At 35.6% G+C, this 25,365-nt stretch overlaps 1 protein-coding gene across 1 annotated transcript in view; it reads right to left on the reverse strand.

Moving 5' to 3' along the window:
• Positions 1 to 25,365, reverse strand: part of Dnah12 (dynein axonemal heavy chain 12) — a 159,757-nt gene that overhangs the window by 44,884 nt on the left and 89,508 nt on the right. Inside the window, exons 51-60 of the mRNA XM_042679922.1 lie at positions 23,392 to 23,481; positions 22,614 to 22,754; positions 18,664 to 18,905; positions 17,106 to 17,253; positions 16,669 to 16,814; positions 11,086 to 11,300; positions 10,272 to 10,464; positions 8,075 to 8,267; positions 5,242 to 5,414; positions 3,099 to 3,239 (exon numbers count right to left, since the gene is read on the reverse strand). Coding sequence (XP_042535856.1) covers positions 3,099 to 3,239; positions 5,242 to 5,414; positions 8,075 to 8,267; positions 10,272 to 10,464; positions 11,086 to 11,300; positions 16,669 to 16,814; positions 17,106 to 17,253; positions 18,664 to 18,905; positions 22,614 to 22,754; positions 23,392 to 23,481 — 1,682 coding nt within the window. The remainder of the gene's footprint in view (positions 1 to 3,098; positions 3,240 to 5,241; positions 5,415 to 8,074; positions 8,268 to 10,271; positions 10,465 to 11,085; positions 11,301 to 16,668; positions 16,815 to 17,105; positions 17,254 to 18,663; positions 18,906 to 22,613; positions 22,755 to 23,391; positions 23,482 to 25,365) is intronic.

Genomic DNA, 25,365 nt, shown 5'->3' on the forward strand with positions numbered 1-25,365 from the left:
TTTCATGTGTGAAACTCAAGGACTGATGATTTTGCATGGGAACTGGAAAGATGATGATCCAGTGACAGAATGATATCAACTTATGTATTAGAGTCTGAATGGAATAACCAGGAATATACTCAACGTCTTGCTGCAATTTAGAAAGTAGTACAAAATTAACGAAACAACTGTTTTTAGAAAATGTAAAATAGCTTGGCCAGAACTGTGGCCACTAGAGGAGACAAAGTGACTTCTATGATTGTTTCAGCTGTCTGCTAGTGATACGTTGCAGGCTGCAGAGAAGAGGTGAGGAAAATAAAAGCTTGTCAGTATTGTTGAATCAAGGAGGCAGAGATTCACATTAAGGAAGGCAGAGGTGGCTAGAACTTGGCAGAATACCTTAGAGGAGGAAATAAATAGCAAGAAAAGTACCATTTTCTCAGTTCTCTGAATAAATACTAAGGCATGTGTGAGGAGAGCAGAATTTCACAAGGCCAGGCAAGGAATGGGGATCCATTAACAAACAGCCTAGGTCCCAGAGACAACACAATGCTATGAGATGCCTATTGTCAACCAGTGGTCATAAGAGAGGGATCACTATGGCAGTGAAGCTAACCTAGTCTTGGGAAAAACTACTCTAAAATCATTATCAGAAAGCTTAGAAAAATCTAACTAATCTAGTAGTAATTTAAACACCCTCAAAAGAAAAATCTAAAGCTCTAGAAAGGAATAAACAATTGCCAGCATTAATCAACATTAAATTTATAATATTTCATAACCAGGAATAAAAGACAATAGATACTGACATGTAAGTGATGGAGATAATACAGTTTGTAGGTAAAAATATTAACAGTTGTTATAAGCTGAGTGACAGTGACGTACACATGAAGCCCTAGCTACTCAAAAGACTGAGACTTGGCAGATCATGGGTCAAAGCCAGCCAAGGCAGAAAAGTCAGTAAGATTCCATCTCCAATTAGCCAGCAAAAACCCAGGTTGAAGGCAATATATGGTATATATATTTACATATATGCATACATATATTCACTTACATAAAAGCAAAATTTAAACCAGTATTAAAGATATGGACAGTTGGGCACTGGTGGCTCATGTCTATAATCCTAGCAATTCAGAATGCTGAGCTCTGAGGATCATGGTTTAAGGCCAGCCTGAGTAGGAAAGTCTGTGAAACTCTTATCCCTAATTAACCATAAAAAAAAAACCCAGGGACATAGCTAGCAAGATCAATAGAAATTCCACGGACTAGGAGAAGATCTTCACTAGCCATATAACAGACAAGGGCCTCAAATCTAAAATATACTAAGAACGGAAAAAATTAACTCCTCCAAAACCAAATCCTCAAAAGAAACAACCACCCATTAATAAGTGGGCTAAAGACTTAAAAGAGAGACTTCTCTAAAGAGGAAAGAAGAATGGCTGATAGACACATGAAGAAATGCTCAATATCTCTGGCCATAAAAAGAAATGCAGATCAAAACAACATTGAGATTCTATCTCACCACAGTTAGAATGGCTATAATCAAGAACTCTAATAACAACAGATGCTGGATAGGATGTGGCCAAAAGGGAACCCTACTGCACTGTTGGTGGGAGTGTAAACTTGCTCAACCACTTTGGAAAGCAGTATGGAGGTTCCTCAAAAGACTCCACATAGAGCTCCCCTATGACCCAGCAACCCCACTTTTGGGCAAATGATCACAAACAAGGCCATACTAAAGCTACCAGCATAACTATGTTTATAGCAGCATATTCACCATAGCTAAGATATGGAACCGGTCCAGATGCCCTTCAGTAGATGAATAGATCAAGAAAATGTGATATATAGATATCGATATATAGAATTCTATACTTCCATCAGAAAAAATGACACTGCCCCATTTGTAAGGGAATGGAAAGACTTGGAAAAATTCATATTAAGTGTTGTAAGCCAGACCCAAAGACATAAAGATCCCATTATTTTCCTTATTTGCAATAATTAGTAAACATCTAGGATAATCTTATCAGATGAGCAGAAAAGCTCAAAAGCTAGAACACATAACTATATAAGATGCTAAGTGAAATGAACCCCAAGATCTGGACATAAGAGGTCTTTCTTTGTTGCTGTTGTTTTTAATATACTATGTGATATTTTTGTTTCTTTTGTATATTCTTCCCCCTATGGTATATCCCCTGTTGTCATTGTATTTGATTTTGGTAACTGCATCTTGTATTTACATTTATCTCATTTGGGGAGGGGAAGGGGAATAACAAAATGCTGAAACAAGGACACAGGATGGCCCATTGCAACAATGATACTCACAAGACACTATGTTGGAAATGAATTTTACAACTTCTGGGGCGGGGGGGGGGGGGGGAAGAGTTGGGGAGGTGGGGGAAGAAAGGGATACCCTACTCATGTAACTGTAACCCCTCTGTACAGCATCTTTACAATTAAATTAAATTTAAAAAGAAAACAGGAAGTGGAACTGTGGTTCAAGTAGTACAGCACTAGCCTTGGCACAAAGGCTCAGAACCAATGCCCAGGCCCTGAGCTCAAGCCCCAGAACCAGTACAAACAAAAAACAGGGGCTAGGAAGTTGGCTCAGTGGTAGAGTGCTTGCCTCCCATGCATGAGGCCCTGGGTTCGTTTCCTCAGCATCACATAAGCAGAAAAAAAAAGCTGGAAATGGCACTGTGGCTCAAGTGGTAGAGTGTTAGCCTTGAGCTGAAGAGCTGAGGGATAACACCCAGGCCCAGGCCCAGAGTTCAGCCCCCATGACACACACACACATACACACACACACACACAAACCATGAGAATAGTAGCTACATATGGAGAGTGTAAAGAGGTAGAAAACAAGAAGTACTTCTCTTACTTTTCTTTTTGTTAAGAAATTATTGAGCTGCAAATTATATTTTGTGAACATTTATTATATAGATATATACTTATAAAAATTTCAAAAATCAAATAAACATCAAACTATTATAATCATCAAAATGCACAAGTAAAATCGAATTTAAGTACAATACTGTATTCTTCTGTGACAAGTCATATTTACACATTAAATCTTTGAGTTAGATTTTAAAAATAAAGAACTTAAGAAAAAGTAAATAACTTACAGAAGAAGATTAGCACACAACAAAAAAGAAAATAGCAGCTTGTCCTTCTCAAATAGTGATCGGCATATATTACAATATAAATTGTATGTGAAATGGTCATTTAAATATCGTAGGCGCTTTTCCAAAATTTTAGATTTATTGCTAAAAGGTTGAAAAGGAAAATATATTGTTCAAGCGAAACTAAGAAAACATTAAGTAACATGAATTAACATGTAAGCAGTTTTTCTCTTATTTAAGTACTCACTAATAAAGCATTCAAAATTGCACACACAAGTGAATGTAAAACTGATGGAATCTGAATATGGATTATACCAAGGCTAGCTTCTTGGTTGCTGCATTGTAGTATAGATGCAAGATGTTACTACTGAGAAATAGAGTTAAAGGGACATGGGGCCTCACTACTCATTTTCACAGGGCTTCTCTACACAATTTTTGGCTCTTATGAGTGTAAGTATTTCAATTTTTTTTAAAAAATAGGGCATAATTCCATGAGAAAGTGAAATATGGCTTTACAGCATCTGTTTTCAAGATCCAAAATGTCTTGTTACTCCAAAATGACTGAAAACAATAAATTTAAAAATAAAATCTATTTGTGTCAGGTTCTATGCTAGAGAGGGAAGTGAGTAGAACTACTCCAGGGCAACATGTAGCTCCTTGTAGTGATGAGAATATTCTTTGTCTTAACTATATAATGTCAATCTCCTAATCATGATATTGCTCTATAGGTTTTTAAAATGTTATCACTGTAGAAACTGGATAATAACTAGTGAAGTCTCTTTCTGTGATAGAATTGACGTTTGGAGTAGATGATTTCTATATTCATACATATAACAAACTAATGTTACTAGGAATGAGGGAAAACCTTGACATATAATATAAAAATAAGCAAATAAACCTAACTGTATTTCTAGTTATATTCCACAATTCATTTCATCTCACTGACAAGAAAATATTTAACCCAAGTAACTATTTTTTTTGTTTTGCCAGTACTAGAGCTAGCCATTTTGCTCAAGGCTAGCTCTCTACTACTTGAGCCACAGCTCCATTTCCAAGTTTTGGTGATTAATTAAATATAAGTCTCTCAGAATTTCCTACTTAGGCTGGCTTTAAACTGTAATACTCAGGCCTCAGACTTCTGAGTAGCTAAGGTTATAGGCATGAGCTACTAGCACCCAGTCCCAGTAACTTATGAATACAGTATTTTATGTCTTAAAAAAGTTTTCTGTGTACTTATGCATTCAGCTCTCTTTAGTATGTACTTAGTAGTGGGATTGCTGGATCATATGGAAAATTTGTTTAATATTTTAAAGAGCTTCCAAGGTGACTGCACTATTTAAAAATCCTACCAGTAGTATATGAGAATTTCAATTATTTTACATCTCACTGAAATTTATTGCCATTTAAGTTAATTCTTCAACTTGAACTTCCTCAATCATGTGCCATTAGGAATTCAAATTCCAAATTGGATTTAATTCACTCAAGGGAGATTGTTCTTGTTGTAAGAAAATGTTTATAGTACACATGGTAGGCTGAAATAATATTTTATTTACTTAAATACGATAGTTACTAAATGCTAGACACCATTATAAACACTGCATATTGTCTCCTTTAATTCTTATAACAACTTTAAATAGGTACTATCATTATCTCTATTTTATAGATAAAGGAAAATGAGAATAAGCATAGATTGACTTGCCTATACTCCAGCAGTACTCCTGCCACTCCCATGACAAAACTGAGAGTTAATTCCAAAAATCTATGGACATTCACTAATTAATTAAAGTGAAAGTATGCAGTAAACTAACAGAAATGGGGGACTAAAGCCTAAATGTAACTGTGTGTACTGAAATCTTTAAAAGAAAGGGAATACATCTAAAATGAATATGTCTATATCTAAATCTTAAGTAGGAGTGAAACAACTCAAAAACAACTTAAAATTTAATTATCTTTCTTTTGGTCTTTTCCTCCTCCATGTTTTTTTTCTCTCCTTCCCTCTTCCTTCTTTCCACCTTCCTTCTCGCTTCCTTTCCTCTCTTTACAGCTGTTTAATATTCTACAATGACTATATGTGTGTAATTATATGCTTTTTTTAAGGATGGTGAAAATCCAACCCAAGGAAGACGGGTGAAGCCAGAGCATTTACCTGTCATGAATAGAGTTGATATAAAGGTTCACAAACCAGATGAGAGAGTACTGGTACATGGGATCAATGTTAGCCAGGTCTGCAATGCTAAAGAACAATACTGATGAATGTTTAGCGATGGGCCTATAGCCTTCTCGAGACTCTGCTATTTTGAGCTCTGTTTTTTCTGCAATCTAGAATAGAAAAATCAATATTAAAAAAATAGAGCATGGGTGTGAGGGTATGTGCATATATGTATATGTGTGTGAGAGAGAAATAATGAGTGTATTTTAAGTATAAACATATTTCAGTACAGTTCAGAAGAGGTTCAAAACTAGAAAAAAAGGAAAAGAAGGGAACTAGGAAGGGAGATACAAGGAGAGAAACAAGGAAGAAGAAAGAAAACAAGAAAGGTGTGGTTACATACCAAATTTGTTCTTTCTTCTTTGAAGAATCTCAGAGCTATGAATGTTTGCTTATTCTTTGGCTGACTCTGACATGTGTCTACTAAGTATTCACCTCTTTTTGTTTTAATAAGTCAGAAATAGAAAAAGGGAAAAAGAGAGAACTAGAGTATGTATATATAAAGGTGTTGACATGGGTCCCAGAGTTTAGTACAACAGTTACTAGTAGTTGATGGTTTATAAATTGGTATAGTAACTAGTAATTGATGATTTATAAGTTGAGAATATATCCTGCTATTTTGCCAAATTTTTGGATCAGCTCAAGTGACTTGGGAGAGCAATCTATGGGATTCTTTAAATACAGGATCATGTCATCTGCAAAGAGGGGAGAGTTCTACTTCTTTCCCTATTTGGATCCCCTTTACGTTTGCATATTGCCTTATTGCTCTAGCTAGGATTACAATACAATATTGAAGAGGGGTGAAGAGAGCAAACATCTCTCATTCCTGATTTTAGAGGAAATGGTTTTAACTTTTCACCATTAAGTATAATGCTGGCTGTTAGGTTTGTTATATACAATCTTTATTATACTGAGAAAGGTTCCATGGAATCCCAGTTTATCCAGAGCTTTTATCATAAAGGGGTGGATCTTGTCAAATGTTTTTTCTGCATCTATTGAGATGATCATCTGGTTCTTGTCCTTGCTCCTGTTGATGTGTTGAATTACATTAATTAACTTGCGTATATTGAACCAGCTTTGCATCTCTGGAATTTATCCCACTTAATCATTGTGTGTGTGTGTGTGTGTGTGTGTGTGTGTGTGTGTGTGTGTGTGTGTGTGTGTGTGTGTGTGTGTGTGTGTGTGTGTGTGTGTTTAATCCTATGCATTGGAAACAAAAGAGTACAGTAGGATTAGACTATGTGGTGGAACTTTGCTTTGAATATGGCTTTTCTTATATTAGGTGAGTAGGTGGATAAAAGGGAAAAAAAAGATGTCGGGGCTAGGATCAGATTTTTTAAAATAATTTGATTTATTAAATCAAAATAACTTGATTTATTAAATTTTTGTCTTTGTAAGAGAAAACATTTGAAGTAATGAATTCTTGTATTTCCTTTTCTCATTGAGAAATAAGGTAATAAATATTCCTTATCCTCTTTCCCCTTTGTGTGTCAGGGAATAATGAGAAGGTTTGCTCTGCTCTGGTTAAAAAAAAAAAATAAGACACTATAGAATATTCAACTATGGTTCCAAATAGGTGCTGCCATAGAATATAACTCTAAGATCTTACTGCTTTTATTCTCCAAAGATGCAAACAAACAAAAATACCACACCTGTCAGAGTTTTTACTATTGCATTCAAGCTAAATGTAACTTACCCAAAGGGAAAGCATACCTAGACCTTTTGAAAGTCCTCTGCCCCAGAATGGAGCTGGATTTTGGAGAAAGTAGAGAAAATACTTAGTGATTAGTGCAATTTACTGGCTTTTTTGTTTTTTAATTATCTCAAATTGAAAGCATACCTAGTTAATTAGGTGGGGCCATGGAGAATTGAAAGCTCTGAAAGTCAATAAACTCTGTGTACAGAACCTATTATTCTATGATATTTAGTTATGCAACCTTGAGCTTCAACTAATCTCTCTAGACACCAGTTTTCTCAACTAAGAAGTACAAAAGAGATCTGCTAATAGTCTATTCTAACTATAACACAGTTTGCTTTTGTAAAATGAGAAGTAACAGCCGGGTGCCAATGGCTCACATCTGTAATCCTAGCTACTCAGGAGGCAGAGATCTGAGGATCATGGTTCAAAGCCAGCCTGGGCAGGAAAGTCCATGAGACTCTTATCTCCAATAAACCAGCAGAAAACCGGAAGTGGCTCTGTGGCTCAAGTGGTACAGCACTGGCCTTGAGCTGAAGAGCTGAAGGACAGTGCCCAGGCCCAGCGTTTAAGCCCCATGACTGACAAAGGTGGGGGGGGGTAACATAAAACAATATTTGGCCGCATCAGATGAACTTGTAATTAATATGTTATTGGCTGTAGATTATTTGTCTCCTTTCTTCCACCTAGCATTCACATCTCTCATACCTATCTCTATCATACTCATTACAAATTAATGTTCCAAGGACATCCCTATTGTTTCCCAGAACCCTTCACTGTCAAGTCAACTAGTAACTATTTAAAACTGACTCTTCTTCCTTACAAATAATAATAAATGCATTTTTAAAACTTTAATCTAAATTTATTTCTTCTATGTATAGATATGTATAGATTTCCCCAAGTTTTGATTAATTCAAAAGTAGGATATGTTCTTATGCTTTAAAACCAGGTTCAATATTTTCATATTTTATTAATTCTTTTTCTTTTCCAGGAAATTTACTACAGAATTTCTGTCATAGGCTGGAAGCAAATTAAAATGTTAGAATCAAAGCATTTCTCGGGTGCTTTTCTCACCTGCTGTTTCTTTGATATCTCATTGGACATAAGTTTAGCAGAGTCCAAGACTTTGATTGCACTTTCATCTTCTAAAATGTTCCCTTCTGAAGATGATAATGTTTCTAAAATTTTTCTTTCTATTTCTTTTAGTTGTTTTTTATTGGCTGCAGACTGAAGAATAAGAGCATTCCGTTCCTCTTCCAATTCTGGTCTAAATAGATTTTTTTTAAATAGTTATAAATTTGTAGCCCTTATTTCTAAATATTATTCATCAAAATGTTATGAACTTTTCATTTTATAGAAATGTAAAATGAACTAAAGTGATGAATTTTTGCCATAACTTAAGAGGAAATATTTGCATGTATATACATGTACCAAAATAATAGAAGAGTGCATTAGATTTATCCTTATGGCATGTCCAATTACATAAGAATCAGAATGAGAGAAGTGACTCAGAGTAGAAAATTTTAATCTATTCCTTGACTTTGTCATCACTAACTCTCATTTTCATCATTTCTTCTACAGTAGCAAACATAGACCATGTCATACAACTGGCATGTATGTCTTAATAAAGATGAGGGTAAACTTCAAAATAATATAATACACCATGTTAAAAAGTATGTTATGACATAGTTCTGTCTCAGATACTATCCCAGATACTATCCCAGATACTATCTCAGATACTGGAAATAACAAAACTACCTTATAGTTATATACTTTCACTTTTAATTTAATGTTACTATTTGATAATGCTACATTAAGCTTCAAGTGGAACCAATGATTTTCTTTCAGAAGAAATTCTTTAGTATAGCTTCACTAGGTATTACTTTTTTCTCATTAAAAAATCAAATAGTAGTAATGGGGAAATTAAAAAGCATGAAGAAAGATATGAAAAAGAAGAAAAATATTTTTTTAAATCTTAGCCACACTATGAAAATCACTTTGGGATTCAGGAATGTTCCTTTCTAATCTGTTTTTTTATATCTATAGATAACCAGCTACAAATTTTTTTAATTTAGTTTACTTATTTATTTTTTGTTTATGTGGTACCAAGGAATTGAGCCCAGAGCCTCATGCATGCTAGGCAGCGAATCTACCATTAAGCCACGTTTCCATCTCCCATCCACAAAACGTTAAATAAAATATTATGCCTACTATATATAGTTTTGCTCCCTGCTTTTTTCTTTCTTTTTCCTTCTAATTTCATAAACATTCTGTACAAAAGCCTTAGAATACATTGTGTGTGTGTGTGTGTGTGTGTGTGTGTGTGTGTCTGTCTGTCTGTCTGTCTGTCTGTCTGTGCCAGACCTGGGACTTGAATTCAAGGTCTAGGCACTTTCTCAGAGCTTTTTTACTCCAGATTAGTATTCTACCTCTTGAGGCATAGCACCACTTTGGCTTTTTGACAGTCAACTCAAGATAAGAGTTTCATATACTGTCCTGCCCAGGATGGCTTTGAACCTTAATCCTTATATCTCAGCCTCTTGAGTAGCCAGGATTCCAGGTACAAGCCACTGGCACCCAGCAAAAGTACATTTTTTATTATGTATATAGCATACATTCCTAGGAGTGAAGCCTATGTCTCAGAAGTCAGGACTATCATCAGTAGAACTCCAATATAACATAGTTGGCTTATAACTTACTAATTACAGAATGGCAATTTTAAAGAAATATATATAAAAATTAAAATAACAACTTATAAAATTTATCAGTTTCAAAATAATCACACAAGAAAAGTTTTGCGTTTTTTTTGGGTCCAGTCGTGGGGCCTGAACTCTAGGCCTGGGTGCTGTCCCTCAGCTCTTTAGCTCAAGGCTAGTGCTCTACCACTTGAGCCACAGCGCCACTTCTGGCTTTTTTTCATTTTGCTTATGTGGTGCTGAGGAATCAAACCCAGGGCCTCATGCATGCAAGGCAAGCACTCTACCACTGAGCCACCTTCCCAGCCCACAAGGAAAGTATTAATGGCCTACAAATATTCCTCTATAAGGTAGGCAGATACAGTCATAATTTCAATTACATATGTGATAATGCAACCAGGTAACTTGATGGGATGTGTGGGATTGAAACAGATGAGGGAAAATAGTGGAAAGGGTGGCATTGATTAATATGCACTGTACTTACAAACTAACATGTTGAACTGGAACTTCTTTGTACAACTACTTAAAGAACACACCTCTCTAGACCATCTGGAAGCATCTAAAAAGATACATACCTCTCCTTTGCAACAACAATACCTAATAACTGATCTTCAAGTCCTTCTGGAGTTATCATGAAATTGAGTAGAGACACTTTTGTAGCCAATTCTGGCATGTAGTGTGGATTTCTTAGCTTTGTGGTGATATAAAATTTGAAATCAAAGGAGTACTCAATAATGACTTCACCAAGTCGGATGCAATCAATTCCACCTACATTTCAGAAAACAGATGTTTAGTGAGTGACTCAACGTTATAAAGCACCTGTTTAGGTTACAAGTAAAAGATCCTAAAGAAATCTGAAATAGAAATAGGTGTGCAAAAAGTCACAGACACACAAAAAAAGTCACAGACACATAGATAAGTAATTATACAGCAGGACTTATTTTGGAGTATAGGACATTTTCTCCATCATGGAGTTTTATAAGTCAAGATTCCTTTTGCACTCCTTCCAACTACATTTCAATCATGATTCCAAAATATGTGACTTGGAAGCTACTACTTTCTTAAGCAGAAAGATGTTAAGTGGTCAATATTTAGCTAAACACAACTCTGGTCCACATCACCATCATTATTTATAGTACTGGAATCTGCGTGGTCAAAAGTCATTTATTTCTTCATGTTCTCTGTAAAACAGGAATCTACATACCAATGGTTATGGTAAAGAAGAAATAGGATCTTTCCAAGAATGAATAATGCTAGCTTGAGACAAATTTATTTTCAACAACAATGATAGAGAAGTTCTGAAACACTGGTATTATTATTTGTCTTTCAACCCTCAAAAATAATTCAAACATATTTCAGTTATACCAACTAATAGTAGTTGCATTCTACCTTGTTTAAAAGTTTGTCTAAGTAGTAAGGGCTCCAGAGATGGATCTAGTTCTTCACCAACATTTTCTAATAGAAGTGGAAGTCCAAGCTGAACACAGTTTTCCAATGTTCTCATATAGTCTGAATCTGATAGCTTAATAACATTAAGTTGATTGTCCTTCTCAGAGTTTTTGATCCATTTATTGGCTTGACCCTGGGGATCAATCATTAAAGGCCTAGAAACAGGAAGTGAAATTCTAAGGAATATACAAATGATGTAATTTCTTTAAAATTATGTAATTTAAATAATATCACCATCAATCTGTATAAATATTAAGTTTTCCGCATGTATTATCAGGATTCATCTTCCCAAAAGTATTGTTAAAAAAGTGAAATGGCAATTCATTTTCATTTATTTTTCAAATGAAGAGATTCAGTCTCAGGGAATATGTTGCCTAAGACCCCAAGATTGCAAAACTAATTCAGTGTTGGAGAAGTAGGAGCTATGGACTATGTTCTTTCAAACATATCATCTTAGAATTTTTTTCATCTGTTATTATTATTTTTTGTAGGTTAGAACTCAGTGCCTCATGCTTCCTAGGCAGGCAACCTACTACTTTAGCTATGTCCTCAGCCCTTTCATTAAAATTTTAATACATTATATTGGTTAACATGAAAAATAATACTATAAAATGTTTGCTAAAATATAGTTTTATATATTACTGTACATGGAAATCCTAGAGCCCTGTGGGGACTGTGACTGGCTGCAGGAGATTGGAAGGGTATTTTAATGATACCAGTGGAAAACAGTGTGTATGTAAGTGTAAGTGTGTGTATGTGCACGCACACACAAGTGTTTGACCTGCTGCAGTCATCTGATCAAAAGACAAGAGGAAACTAGGCACTGGTGGCTCATGCCTGTAATCTTGGCTACTCAGGAGGCTGAGATATGAAGCTCTTGGTTCAAAGCCAGAAAAGCGAAGTCCATGAGACTTTAATCTACAATTAAGCACACACACAAAGCTGGAAATGGAACTGTGGCTCAAATGGTAGAGCATTAGCATTAAGCAAAAAAGCTCAGGTTCAGTGCTTAAGCTTCCAGTTCAAGCTCAGGATCAACACCAAGAAGAAAAAAAAAATAGAAAGAAAACAAGATAGGAACAACCCCTGTATTTACTTACCACAGCATTCCTGGCTCCCTGGATCTGTTACTAAACTGCCTATCTTAGTACTTTTTTATTTCTTTTTATCTACCTCTTAGAATGTGCCTTTTTGTTTATTTTCCTGTAACCCCCTTAATAGCCCAGGGCCAATCTGAAATTATAAAGGGGGTGGGGAGCTAGGGAGCTAGGGTGAGTTTTACCTTGTCTGTTAACCCATGCTTCACCCCAAGAATGAAATTAGAAGATTAATCGCATCATGGGCATTTCTTCATCCATCGCCCCAGAATCTGCTGGCCAAAACTGGCAATGTTATTTACATAAAATAGTCTATTTTCTAGCTTACAAAGCATATTCTCAGTTAATGAGTAGGACCACAAAGTTTCCAAGTTATGTGTGGTATATGTTTGATATTTATTTAGAATATTTCTAAGATCATATAGAAAAGACTTTCTAGGGGCTGGGAAGGTGGCTCAGTGGTAGAGCACTTGCCTTGCATGCATGAGGCCCTGGGTTCGATTCCTCAGCACCACATAAGCAAAAAGGAAAAAGCCGGAAGTGGCGCTGTGGCTCAAGTAGTAGAGCGCTAGCCTTGAGCTGAAGAGCTGAGGGACTCTCAGTAGATGAATGGATCAAGAAAATGTGGTATATATACACAATGGAATTCTATGCCTCCATCAGAAAGAATGACATTTCCCCATTTGTTAGGAAATGGAAAGGCTTGGAAAAAATTATATTAAGTGAAGTAAGCCAGGCCCAAAGAAACATAGGTCCCATGGTTTCCCTTATATGCAATATCGAGTATATGTATGAGTAAAGCGGAAAATGTGATGTTAGGAAAACGATCCCTTAAATATGTATTTTAATGTTTTTTTTTCTTTCATGCATGTGTTTCTAACGCATTTATAAGATTATTTCTTGGTTGCTTTGTATGTCCCTCCCCCACAGTGTAACCCCCGCTTTCACTATATTTGATGTCAGTATAACTTGTGGAGGAGATGGGGACAAACAAGTCGTTTAAGGATTCAGGTGGACCTGTTGCAACAATGAGAAGTACAAAATGTCATGTCAAAAACGAGCTTTACAATGTCGGTGGGGGGGGGGAGGGGGGGAAGGATTGGGTGGGGGGGAGGGGGGAGGCTGGGAAGGGAGGTGAAGGGTAAACAAAGGAGGAGGCTGCAATGCTTGGTAAGAAATGTATGCATTATCCTGCCCATGTAATTGTAATCCCTCTGTACCGTATGTTCTCAAATAAAATAAAATTTAAAAAAAAAAAAAAAGAGCTGAGGGACAGCACCCAGGCCCAGATTTCAGGCCCCACGACCGGACCCAAAAAAAAGGAAGGAAGGAAGGAAGGAAGGAAGGAAGGAAGGAAGGAAGGAAGGAAGGAAGGAAGGAAGGAAGGAAGGAAGGAAGGAAAGAAAGAAAGAAAGAAAGAAAGAAAGAAAGAAAGAAAGAAAGAAAGAAGTAAGAAAGAAAGAAAGAAAGAAAGAAAGAAAGAAAGAAAGAAAGAAAGAAAGAAAGAAAGAAAGAAAAGACTTTCTATTTAAGAATAAATGATTCATTAGGAGAGAGGACAATCATGGTTATCAGGAAGGGTATGCAGGGCAGTAGAGAGAATGGTTAATGGGTACATAGGTGCAGTTGGATATAAGGAATAGCTTCTAATACTCAACAGCACAGAAGGAAAACTATGATTGACAATTAATTGTGTGTTTTAAAATCTTCTCCTAGTGGGGAATATTTTAAATGTCCCTAGTTCAAAAAAAAGGATGAATGTTTAAGATTACATATATACTAATTACCCTGGTCTGATCATTACACATACCCATATAGCAGAATGTTACACTTTATCCTATAAATCTGTACAATTATTATGTTTCAATTAAGTATTGTTTAAATGTATAAAGAAGATAAGATGTAACATTTCAGGCATTTAAAATATGATATGCTTTCCTCTTCCTCAATGATGACTCTGACTGTCCAAGGTTCCTTTTGCATTTGATATAGTATATTTTCTTTATTACAGCCCCAGAGATGGTGAGGAAGCTGTCTTACCTGACTTCATCTTTCCCAGAATCATCTTCTATTTCAAGAACTTCTCAGGTAAAAATAACATTCCTCATTAGCTACAAAAAAGCTTTTAAATCGACTACTCAAAGAACTACATTCTTTGAGTTTCTTTCTGTCTCAAGAAAAAACTAGGTATCTGGTTCTTTTCCTTCTCAATTCAGATTGTGTTGAAATCCTACCTAGAGTAGGATTACATCTGCCCTGTGGGCTGTATAAGGTCTGTCAAATCACTTGGTCTGGTCACATTAAGGCAATTGCAGGTGGGACTTAAAATTTAATAAAACTAGTGGATTTTTTCTTAGCCGCATAAATTTATATTAAGTAAATCATAATAATATAAATTTGAGAGACAAGCAAGCAATATCCATTATGGGATAAACTACACCCTTATGGACAGACACTTGTGCTTCTCCTCTGCTGCCCATTGCCCACCTGCCTGTACTGTACTCAGAAAACAGACAATGCCAGGCAGGCTGGGACTATTGTATACATTGCAAAAGTGTTAATACAGCATGGTGAGACTACAGCAATCTAGTGATAATGACATGAAAGATAATGAGAAGTTTCCTGGCAAAAGATGACTGTCTGCTTGCCTCAGATGGCTGATGATATAATTGACTTCACACAGATGATTTCTCCAACCCAGCTCTTATCCATGTATCTAAATTCCTTGCAAAAACTGAATCCCAAATGAAAATTGAAGAAATTATAGCATACATAAAAAAATGTCAAGGATCAATGGAAAATGTTGGATGTATGCGATATCCAAGATTCAGCAAATCAAAGCAAAATAATCATGTTGCTAACACCCTCCCCCCATACATACACACACAGTTTGGCAGCTTGAGCTCAGGGCCTGTCCCTGTGCGTCTTTTGCTCAAGGCTGACACTCCACCACTTGAGCCACAGCACCGCTTCTAGCTTTTTCTGTTTATGTGGTACTAAGGAATGAAACCCAGGGCTTCATGCATGCTACGCAACCACTCTAGCACTAAGCCACATTCCCAGCCCTTGGATAGCTATTAAAACTTAAATGGTGAGACATTCTACAAATGACAACTACAAAAACAGTAGAGAAAAGTTGACTAGAGTGTCAGTGTTTACAAGAAATGGAGAAGTGATTGTTTTTTGATGTTGAAGTCAAAGGCAAACCTGTGTGTGATGGTGTGTTAGCATGAATGAAAAGAGCCAATCTGTAGTGTCATTAAAGCTCAAAATATGCTAAACTTAATAAATTAGGCCAAATATAGGTGTATAAAATCAATGCTATTCCACAGAGTTTGAAATCACAAGCTGGCTTCATTAGGCCTCATTGAAATAGATAATGTTATTCTGACAAGTGATACAGTAAGCAAGCTAATTGCAAAGAATCTGAGCCTGTTTATACAAGAAAAATCTGTGACAATGTTTAGCAGCTGCTGCAGAGTTTGTTAGCACCAGACAGGATTTGTCTGAAAGAACTACCTCAGATCAAATCACTGATTTAGCACAAGATATTGAAACAAATATTAAAAGATTCTGCAGGAGATTTCTAATTTTTTTCTCTGGCCTGTGATGACAACAGGCATAACAAATTCAGCCCAACTGACCATTTTCACTCATGGATAACTGTAGAGTTTGAACAGGGAGAGAAACTGTATGGCACTATAACTTGCTTGAAAGACCTAGTTTATCAATGAGAAACTTGCACCAATATTTAAAAAGTTCAGAGGCCTTACTATAGATGGAGGAGTTCCAGCTATGGTTGCCATACAAAAGAGTTACTACATTTGTCAAGAAAAACCTCAGTCTTTTGATCTATTTGAACTATCTGAATCACAGATCAAGAAAGTCTCTGCACAATTGTTGTGCCTCAACAATATGATGTCAATAATACTGTCATGAATAAATTTTGTCAAAAACAGAGGGTTAACAGCTGCCACTATACTGAACATGGCTTCTTTTCTGCCTGGGTTGGCTTTAAACCTCAGTCAGTCCTCCTCTGGCCCTCACCCTGTTGAGGAGCTAAGATTATAGGTATGAGCCTTCAGGACCTGATGTGTTCTTGATTTGGGTTGCAGGGGTGTATATATTTTAGGAATTCACCAAATGGTATATGTACATTTTGTGGGTTTTTTTAATGACATGCAGGTTTTACTATGAAAGGGAAAAGATAAATATTGATCTTTAGTCAATGACATGCATGGTGAAGTATAAGGGGAGAAATACATGCCTGAATATTATACTAAAATGCATTAATGTGATAAAACAGCAAATACAATATAGTGCTAACTGCGGAATCTAGCAAGTGGCACATGGAGACTAGTATTTATTGTCATAATATATGTTTGAAAACTTTAAACTAAATTATTAAAAGCGTGTTGTTGCTTACCATCGCCTAGAGTTATTAACAATCACTCCATTATCCACAGAGAAGGTGTCTGTTGGTAATCCAGCAATATTCCAGGCTCTAATGTTTACCGGATCACCCAGGGTTTTACTCAATGAGAATTCCTCTGAACATGGGATTTTTTTATCCTGTAAGAAATAAACAACAGTCTGTTGTTTCCTCTCAATTTGCTAAGTAAAATACTTTACAATTAAAATTTACATTTAACCATCATTAGGTATAGGGTACTAACTCTGAGGATCAGAAAAAACTGAAGTAAAAATTGAATATAGAACCATTTTACTGGTCAAGGAGAAAACAAAGAAAAAGAAAGTATTTACATTTGTTTCTTCCTTTCTCTGTCCATATTATCTCTCTAGATATCCCAAAATATACTTTAAATGTTCTGAAACAAAATTTTCTAAATATAAAGCTAGTACCTTGCACATCATGCTCCAATCCTCTGTACATATTTGTCGAAAGCCAGAGGTGAAAGCACCAAGATAGGCTATTACTCCTGCTGATACTAAGACATCACCAGTTAAATTTTCATATGTTATTTGAAGGTCTCGTGCAGCTTGAGACCATCTGGGAAACAAACCAAAGACAAAACAGATTCTCAATAGGGAATCACAGAAGACAGTAACTGAAGGCACAAGGACCTTCTACTCCTCTTTTTTTTTAATCACAAAAAAGACAAACTATTGAGTACTTGAGTATCTGTCAGATGAGGAAGATGAAGTTAGGGTTCTTCTATTTCTAATATGCTATAATTTACCACTATATTATATGAATGACAATCTACCTTGCATTACTAAAGTATTAGGTATTTTTTTTACAGAACTTGGTCCTTTAGAATAAGCAAAAGCAAACAAAGCACCAGCATTCTGGCCTAGTAATTGTCTTTAGTATAATTTGATTTTGTAATTCTGTTGTTTTGGTATTTTTAGACTGTAAAATATAGAAGCACATTACAAAAAGTTATATTTAAGCAGTACAGAAGTTGAGACACTATAAGATTTATATTTTTTCCATTCAGTGAATTCCTTATAATAAAATGTTATTCCCAAACCATATAGCCTCCACTACAAATTATTGTCAAAGACCTATTACCCTGTTATATTTATTGAATTGAAAAAATAAGATTAACAAATAAAATAACTGGCCATCTAATCCAAGAAAATAAATTAAAGCTAACTGGCTTTGTTCAATCAAGCCAGTTACAACTTTTATGAAATAAATTGTAACCAACTTTTTGAAGCTGGGCACCTCTAATCCTAGCTACTCTGGAAGTTGAGATCTGTGGATTATGGTTTGAAACCACCCTGGGCACAAAAGTCTATGGGAATAACCACTCATGGACAGCATCCAGGCCCTTAGTTCAAGCCCCAGGAATTCCCCTTCCCCTAAAAAACCTTATACATAAAATTGGAAAGAAAATGTATAACAACCACAAACTATTCAGATTATTAACATTTGCTTCTCATTTTTCCCTTTTTCTTTTTTTTGTGGTGTTTCTGGGGCTTGCACTCAGAGACTGACTCTTTTTGGTTTAACACTTGAACCACAGCTTCTCTCACGACTTTCCTGCCCAGGTTGACTGTGAGCAGTGATCATCAGTATATAGGATTAAAGAGTGATCCAGTATTGTCCTATATTTCCCCTACTTCAAAGCAAGTTATAAAGACTGTCCTCCATTGAGGGGCATGTACTTCTTGTTGACAATAAGAAGGAAGAAGTGGTATAATGAATTGCTTTGGGTTTTAGTAAAGCACACTGCACAGTACAAAATAGGAATAAATAGTCCATCATCCTTAAAAAAAAAAAACAGTCTTCAACATAGTCCTCTTCGGAGAGGCTTAGCCAAGTGCCTTGTAGAATTTCCCATTTTGTCAACCAGCCATTGTAAAGTCGGAAGCAATCATAATAAATTTGAAAGAGGTCACAAATTCAAGCCTGACTTTCTTCTATCTTGTTAAAAATGAGTAGAAATCTGACCTTGTTTTTTCTCCACCCAGGCCTCCAATTAGTTGTGATGCTCTTTCAAGTTTCTTAGCACAGAGTTCCACCTGATCTTCTAAAGCAGCCTTTTCTTCAGTTTTCTCCAGAAATACCTTTTGTAAATTTTCTAAATGATGTTCTACTTCTGCCAGTTCTGCTCTCTTCTGATTCAAAAGCTCCATTGTCTCAGCTAAAGATTTCTGAGCTTCTGTTAAACGAGCTTTCTTTGGAGCCACAACCTGTTTGTGAAAAAAAATATGTGCAGATGTGATGTATACTCTGTAAAATTGAAACACTTTAATTCCTTTACAGACATTATGCTTTTAAATGCACTATTACAATCACACATAATAAACATTTGCCTTAAATATTTACTTTTTCATGCAAAGTAAAAAAAAACCATATATTAATCATCAGGATTAGAAAGCAGTCACCCACAAAACAAATTAACAAATGTCACAATATATAACAAAAAGTACCTCTACAGCAAAATGTCTTTAAATAATGAGAAACTGCCACTCAATTGAGAAAGAGAAAGACATGTAGTTTTGTTTCTATATTAGTGTCTAAAATACATAAATGTTCTGGACTTGGTGTTTTTCATTTCCTGCCTACATCTGTGATCTTTCCAGTTAGCCCAAGGCACATACCTGCCTTGAAGTGTATTAAGACTGATAATAAAAATACAAAGAAGGAAAATCTTCACATTCCATTTCACAAAATTAAATTTTTCTCATCAAATTTTGAAAAACACCTTTTATTCAGAGTAAAAAGGATTTTCTAAAGTTACTATTTTGAAGTACTTAGTAGAGCATCAAGAGTGAGGTTTGGCTAATTTGTTTGTTGAATAGGCCATAAACCACTGATGCAAAGAATATAGAAGATGACCAAGTGTGCCCATTAGAGAATAATCCTAATGCTTTTGGGTCATCACCATGAAATTAAGCTTAAGACAAGAAGAAAGGAGGAAAAAAAAAAGAAGAAAGGAGGAGGAGAAGGAGGAGGAAGAGGAAGATGAGGAGGGGAGGAGCAGGAGGAGGAGGAGGAGGAAGTCGAGGAGGAGGAGGAGGAGGAGGAAGATGAGGAGGAGGAAGGAGGAAGAAGTAAGAAATGTATCAGACAATTGTCCTCTCCTCTGGTCTGAAATCCTGAAGGAAGAATGTGTTAAATAAGTAGAAGGCAATGTAGAGTAGGGAGATAGGAAAGTACCTGGATACTTTGGCTTCTGTTTTGTAAAAAGGAGCCCGAATCCATTTATCCTGTGGGACATGTGATAATGAGTTAAACTAAGAGACAGTAGTCTTGCCATGAGACTACTGTGTGGAAAGACAGATATTTCATGGAAGGACATCCCAGATAAAATTAGTTTTATTTCGTTGACTGTTTATGCAGATCTACTCCCCTAAAACTAAAAATCAAAATCTCTACCTTTATAAGCACATGTTGTGTCTCATTGAGGAATACCTTCCCAATTGCTATGACCTGGGCATCCTATGAACTTATTCTATACACATTCTATCATGTATTTTCTATTTAACTTACATTACTTTCCTGGGTAAAACCATAAAAGGCCTTTGTTTTACTTGTCTTTTACTAGGCAACTTTATAAAATGGTTTTAATCGTTCTCTGCTGTCCAGGAGTTTGGCCCCAGCAAGTAAATACTCATAAAAGATTCTCATAGCTAGGCGCTGGTGGCTCACACCTGTAATCCTAGCTACTGAGGAGGCTGAGATCTGAGGATCACAGTTCAAAGCCAACCTGGGCAGAAAAGTCCGTGAGACTCTTATCTCCAACTAACCACTAGAAAACCAGAAGTGGTGCTGTGGCTCAAGCGGTAGAGCGCACGCCTTGAGCTGAAGAGCACAGGGATAGCGCCCAAGCCCAGAGTTCAAGCCCCATGACCAACAAACAAACAAACAAATAAATAAATAAATATAGGGCTGGGAAGGTGGCTCAGTGGTAGAGCGCTTGCCTTGCATGCTCAAGGCCCTGGGTTCGATTCCTCAGCACCACATAAGCAAAAAGAAAAAAGCCGGAAGTGGCACTGTGGCTCAAGTGGTAGAGCACTAGCCTTGAGCTGAAGAGCTGAGGGACAGTGCCCAGGCCCAGAGTTCAGGCCCCATGACCGGACCAAAAAAATAAATAAATAAATAAATATATCCTCTATCCGGGCCTATCATTTCTTCAGTGGATCTTTCCATGCTGTGCTTCTGAACCTACTGGATTCTGTATTTCACCCACATAAGGTATATAGTTCAGGCCAGATGCAGTGGCTTACATCTGTAATCCCAGTTACTCAGTAAGAGAAGACTGAGAGTGTCTCAGTTCCAGACATGTTCAGGCAAAAAGCTAGCAAGATTCCATCTCAACAAAATAAAGCGAACTGTGGTCTCAGCTATTCAGGACACTTTGGGTAGCAGGATTGTGTTCTGAAGCTGGGCTTGCACAAGAATTTGAAACCCTATCTAAAAATGACTAAAGAAAAAAAAAAAGATTAGAAGTGTGACTGAAGTACCTAACAAGTACAATGCCCTGAGTTGAAACCCCAAAAGCAAATAAATAAATGAATAAACTAACACATAATACATAAATAAATGCATAAATAAAGTGTATAATCTAATGGATTTGTTTTGGTTTTATTTTGTTTTGTTTGTCATAGGGCTTGAACTCAGGGCCTGGGCACTATCCCTGAGCTCTTTTGCTCAAGGCTAGCACTCTACCATTCTGAGTCACAGCTCCACTTCCAGTTTTGAGTGGTTAGATGGAGATAAGAGTCTCACAAGAACTTTTCTGCCCTGACTGGCTTAGAACCTCAATCCTCAAATCTTGGCCTCCTGAGTAGCTAGGATTATAGGCATGAGCCACTGGTGTCCTGCTCCAGTGATTTTATTATATTCACAATTTGCAACCATCAACACAATTAGATTTTTATTACTCAACAAATCATCTAACCATTATTAGTCATCTCTTATTTCTACTCTTCTCTCCCTCTCTCTCTCTGTCTCTCTGTCTCTCTCTGTTTCTCTTCCCCTAACATCCTGGGCCAGAGACAATCACTTATCTCCTTTCTGTTTCTATATATTTGCTTCTTGGGGTGCATTTTGTTCCTCCTTTCAAATTAATTATATATGCTTTGACCAACATCTCCTCTAACCTTCTCTTCCCCTAACTTCTCAAGCCTTTGATAACTACTCCATATATTCAAAAAATTAAAATCAGCATGTCAAAAAGATACCTATACACCCACAATAACAGAATTAACCTAAGTATCCATCAATGAGTGATAAGATTATTTAAAATATAGTACTTATACACAATGAAATGCTATTTAGCCACAAAAACAATTAAGTCATGTCATTATGACAAATAAATCACCTTGGAGTACATTATGGGAAGTGAAAGAATACAAGTATTAAAAGACAAATATTACATGATCTGCCTCATAAGTAGAACCAAAAACCAAAGGTCATTTTTTCTCTCTCCCCTCTCTCTTCTATTTTTTGTACTCAGAATTGAGACCATGGCCTCATATATGCAAGTACTCTATCACTGAGCAGTAAATCTAGCTCTTCTCTATTTCATTTTAAAATTTCAAACAGGGTCTTGCTAAATTTCCCAACCTGGCCTTGAATTTGTAATCCTCCTATTTCATCCTTCTAAGTAGCTGGGTATATAGGGATGTACAACCACAACCTAACCTGAGTCTTTCTTTTTTTAATTGTGCTTGTAGTGCTTGTAGTGGGGCTTGACTTAAGGACCTTCCTTTTTTGCTCAAGGCTGGCACTCTATCACTTGAGCCACATCTCCACTTCCTTGAGTCAATTTATTTATTTCTGTTCTCTCAACAAATTCTACTTTATCCTTGCCTCAGGAGCAAAAGAGAAATATAGCCCTAATATATGGGAATATTTAAGTAGAAAAATTAAGGTGCTAATCTTCAAAATACCTTTGCAACTCGGTCATATACTTCCATGGCCATGATCCATTTACATAGACCCTCAGCTGCAGAAGATGCTTTGGCAACTTTAGGAGGGTCAAATTCAGGGTTCGTCAAGTACTCACTACGAATCTTCTGCATAACATTTACCTATATAATAAAGATTTAGATTTTAAATTTCAGCATATACAGCAATAATCATAAAATAAAAAATAATACATAAAATCATTTGGATACAAAAGTTACATTGTTTTCAAAAACCAAAATCATTATTTTGGGATATTTTAAAGTAAGCATAATTGAAGCAGAAATATTAAGTAATTTGTAAGAAAATACACAAGATATTTCTTCCAAAAATACTAAGGTTTTTGAGGATTGATAAAACAAATGAAAGCAAGATAAAAGTACAACTAGCATTAATAAAGTTTTGAGAGGAAAATGATACTTTTAAATCTTACATAAATATATGTATAAAATTTCCTAATAAACTGAATTGTATGTTACAAGATAGAACTCTTTCAACTTGATAATACTGATTATAACAACTTCCTAATACCTTTGTAATCATCTAAAAGTATGCTTTTATGCATTATTGGAGTTTATAATATTGTCATTAATAAATGCAATATATCTTTATTATATTAATCCCCCAAAAGGACTATCTCCTTATATTCTATAAGATATCCTAACTCTAGGAAATGGAAACAAAAAAAAGATATCCCATAATTTTAAAGATTTTATACATCTTGGTAAAGTCACACTAAGAGAAAAAGTCCAAGTAACTCACGGGAATGTTGTCCTTGTCATATTCTCTCAAATCTCTTAAAAAATTCATATCCCCCAGAAGTTTTTTGCTAGGTCCCCAGTAATCAAGTATCTATAAGTGAAATTTACAGAAACTTATTAGATGTACAATCAAAAATCCTCAATGTAAATTTTTTCTTCTTAAAGTTTAAGACATACTATCTACAAAAACTATTTATATACTTTCAAAAAAATTATAAATCTGACTCTACTACCTGAGAACATTTTAAATATATGACATAATTTAAATAGGGTCATGAATTCATAAATTTAATGAGATTTATTTTATTAAGAATTTTTAATAAAAAATTAAGCATCAAAAGGAAAATGTGTGATTATTTCTTTTGAAAATGTAAGAAAAGCTGCTAACATAGACACCATCACAATTTCATGTAAGCAAAGGAAGGGGTGATATTGTCCAAAAAAAGAAATATACTCATTACCCAACTTATAAAATGGTAGCCCTTCTGTACAACATCTTCATAATAACAATAAAATTATATTTAAGAAAAAATAAATACATTATTGTTTCCACATGTGGTGACACATACTTGCAATCCTAGCACTTAAGAAGATATATTAAGTTTGAAGCCAGTCTTTCAAGCTCCGGGCCAGCCTGAATTACTTAGTGAAACCGTGCCTCAAAAATCAAAAACAAAAACAAATAAAAAGCACAACTTTATTTGTTCTATTTTTGTTTTCCTTTATTCTTTGACTCTTTCATCAAATAAGAAAAGCACATATTTTTCTTAATGACAAACTGCTCACCTATCTAGTGAAATAAGAAGAGAAAGGAAAAATGAATACATTAATACATTGTTCGGCCAGTTACAGAGCAAAGCTACTTAGAAAATGATGTTTAATAACAAGTTTAATATTATTTTACCACTTCCAGAGATTTATCTGGGGGGGGGGAGAGTGTGTGTATAAATGAGAATAATTTGAACAATTTCATAGCTTTTTAAAAAATTATCTCAATGAAGGAAAGAAAAAAAAATCCCAATTTTCCAATTTGGAAGTCTAAATCCAATTATTACAAAACTCTGAAAACAAGTCTGATAACTATTGAAAAAATGTATTTTTCAGAAGGATAATTCTGAATAGACTACATGTCTTTAGCAGAGCATTTTTCACTTTTTCTTTTTTAAATTTTAGTTGTTTGATATGCAAATATTTTTGTATGCAGATAATAAATTTTGTTCTTTTAAAAGAGAAAAATTTGTTAACTCAATTTAGGATGGGCACTATGTCCTCCTTTATAAGGTATATATCCTTAAATGACAATTATAATAACAACTAACATTTTTGAGTTTATTGTTCATAAGCCTTTGTACAAAGAGCCAGATATATATTAACTAATCTAATACTCACATTAGCATTGTGAAGGAGCTATGATTATCCTCTTAATATAGAACCCATCTAATTAAAGCACCTGTGCAAGAGCACACTGTTAATGGGGTCATGATTTTGAATACAAACATTCTGGATCCAGAGCACAAGACTCTGTGTGTGTGTGTGTGTGTGTGTGCGCACGCATGCGCGTGCGTGCGCGTGTGTGTGTGTGCACATGTATGTGTATACGTGCATGTGTGTGTGCTTCAACTCCAGGCCTTTAGATCTTCCTTGGCTTTTTCACTCATGCAGACACTCCACCACTTGAGCCATCCCTCTGTTTCCAGCTAATCGGAAATAAGAGAATCTTGGATTTGTCTGCTCAGCTGACGTCAAACCACAGTTCTCAAATCTCAGCCTCCTGAGAGCACAAGATTTTAAACAATCTCACAATACTGCTTTCTTAACTAAGTAGAACTTTTTGAAAGCTCAAGAACAACATCTATGGACTTTGTGTCACATTCTCAAGGATCTTAGCTACAAAGTACAGAACTTTTTTGAAAGCTCAGAAACAACACCTACATGTGACACCTGTATATGTCACATTCTCCAGGACTTTAGCTAC

The sequence above is a fragment of the Dipodomys spectabilis genome, unplaced genomic scaffold (assembly GCF_019054845.1).
Source record: "Dipodomys spectabilis isolate Male_0828 unplaced genomic scaffold, ASM1905484v1 ptg000054l, whole genome shotgun sequence".
Taxonomy (NCBI): Eukaryota; Metazoa; Chordata; class Mammalia; order Rodentia; family Heteromyidae; genus Dipodomys; species Dipodomys spectabilis.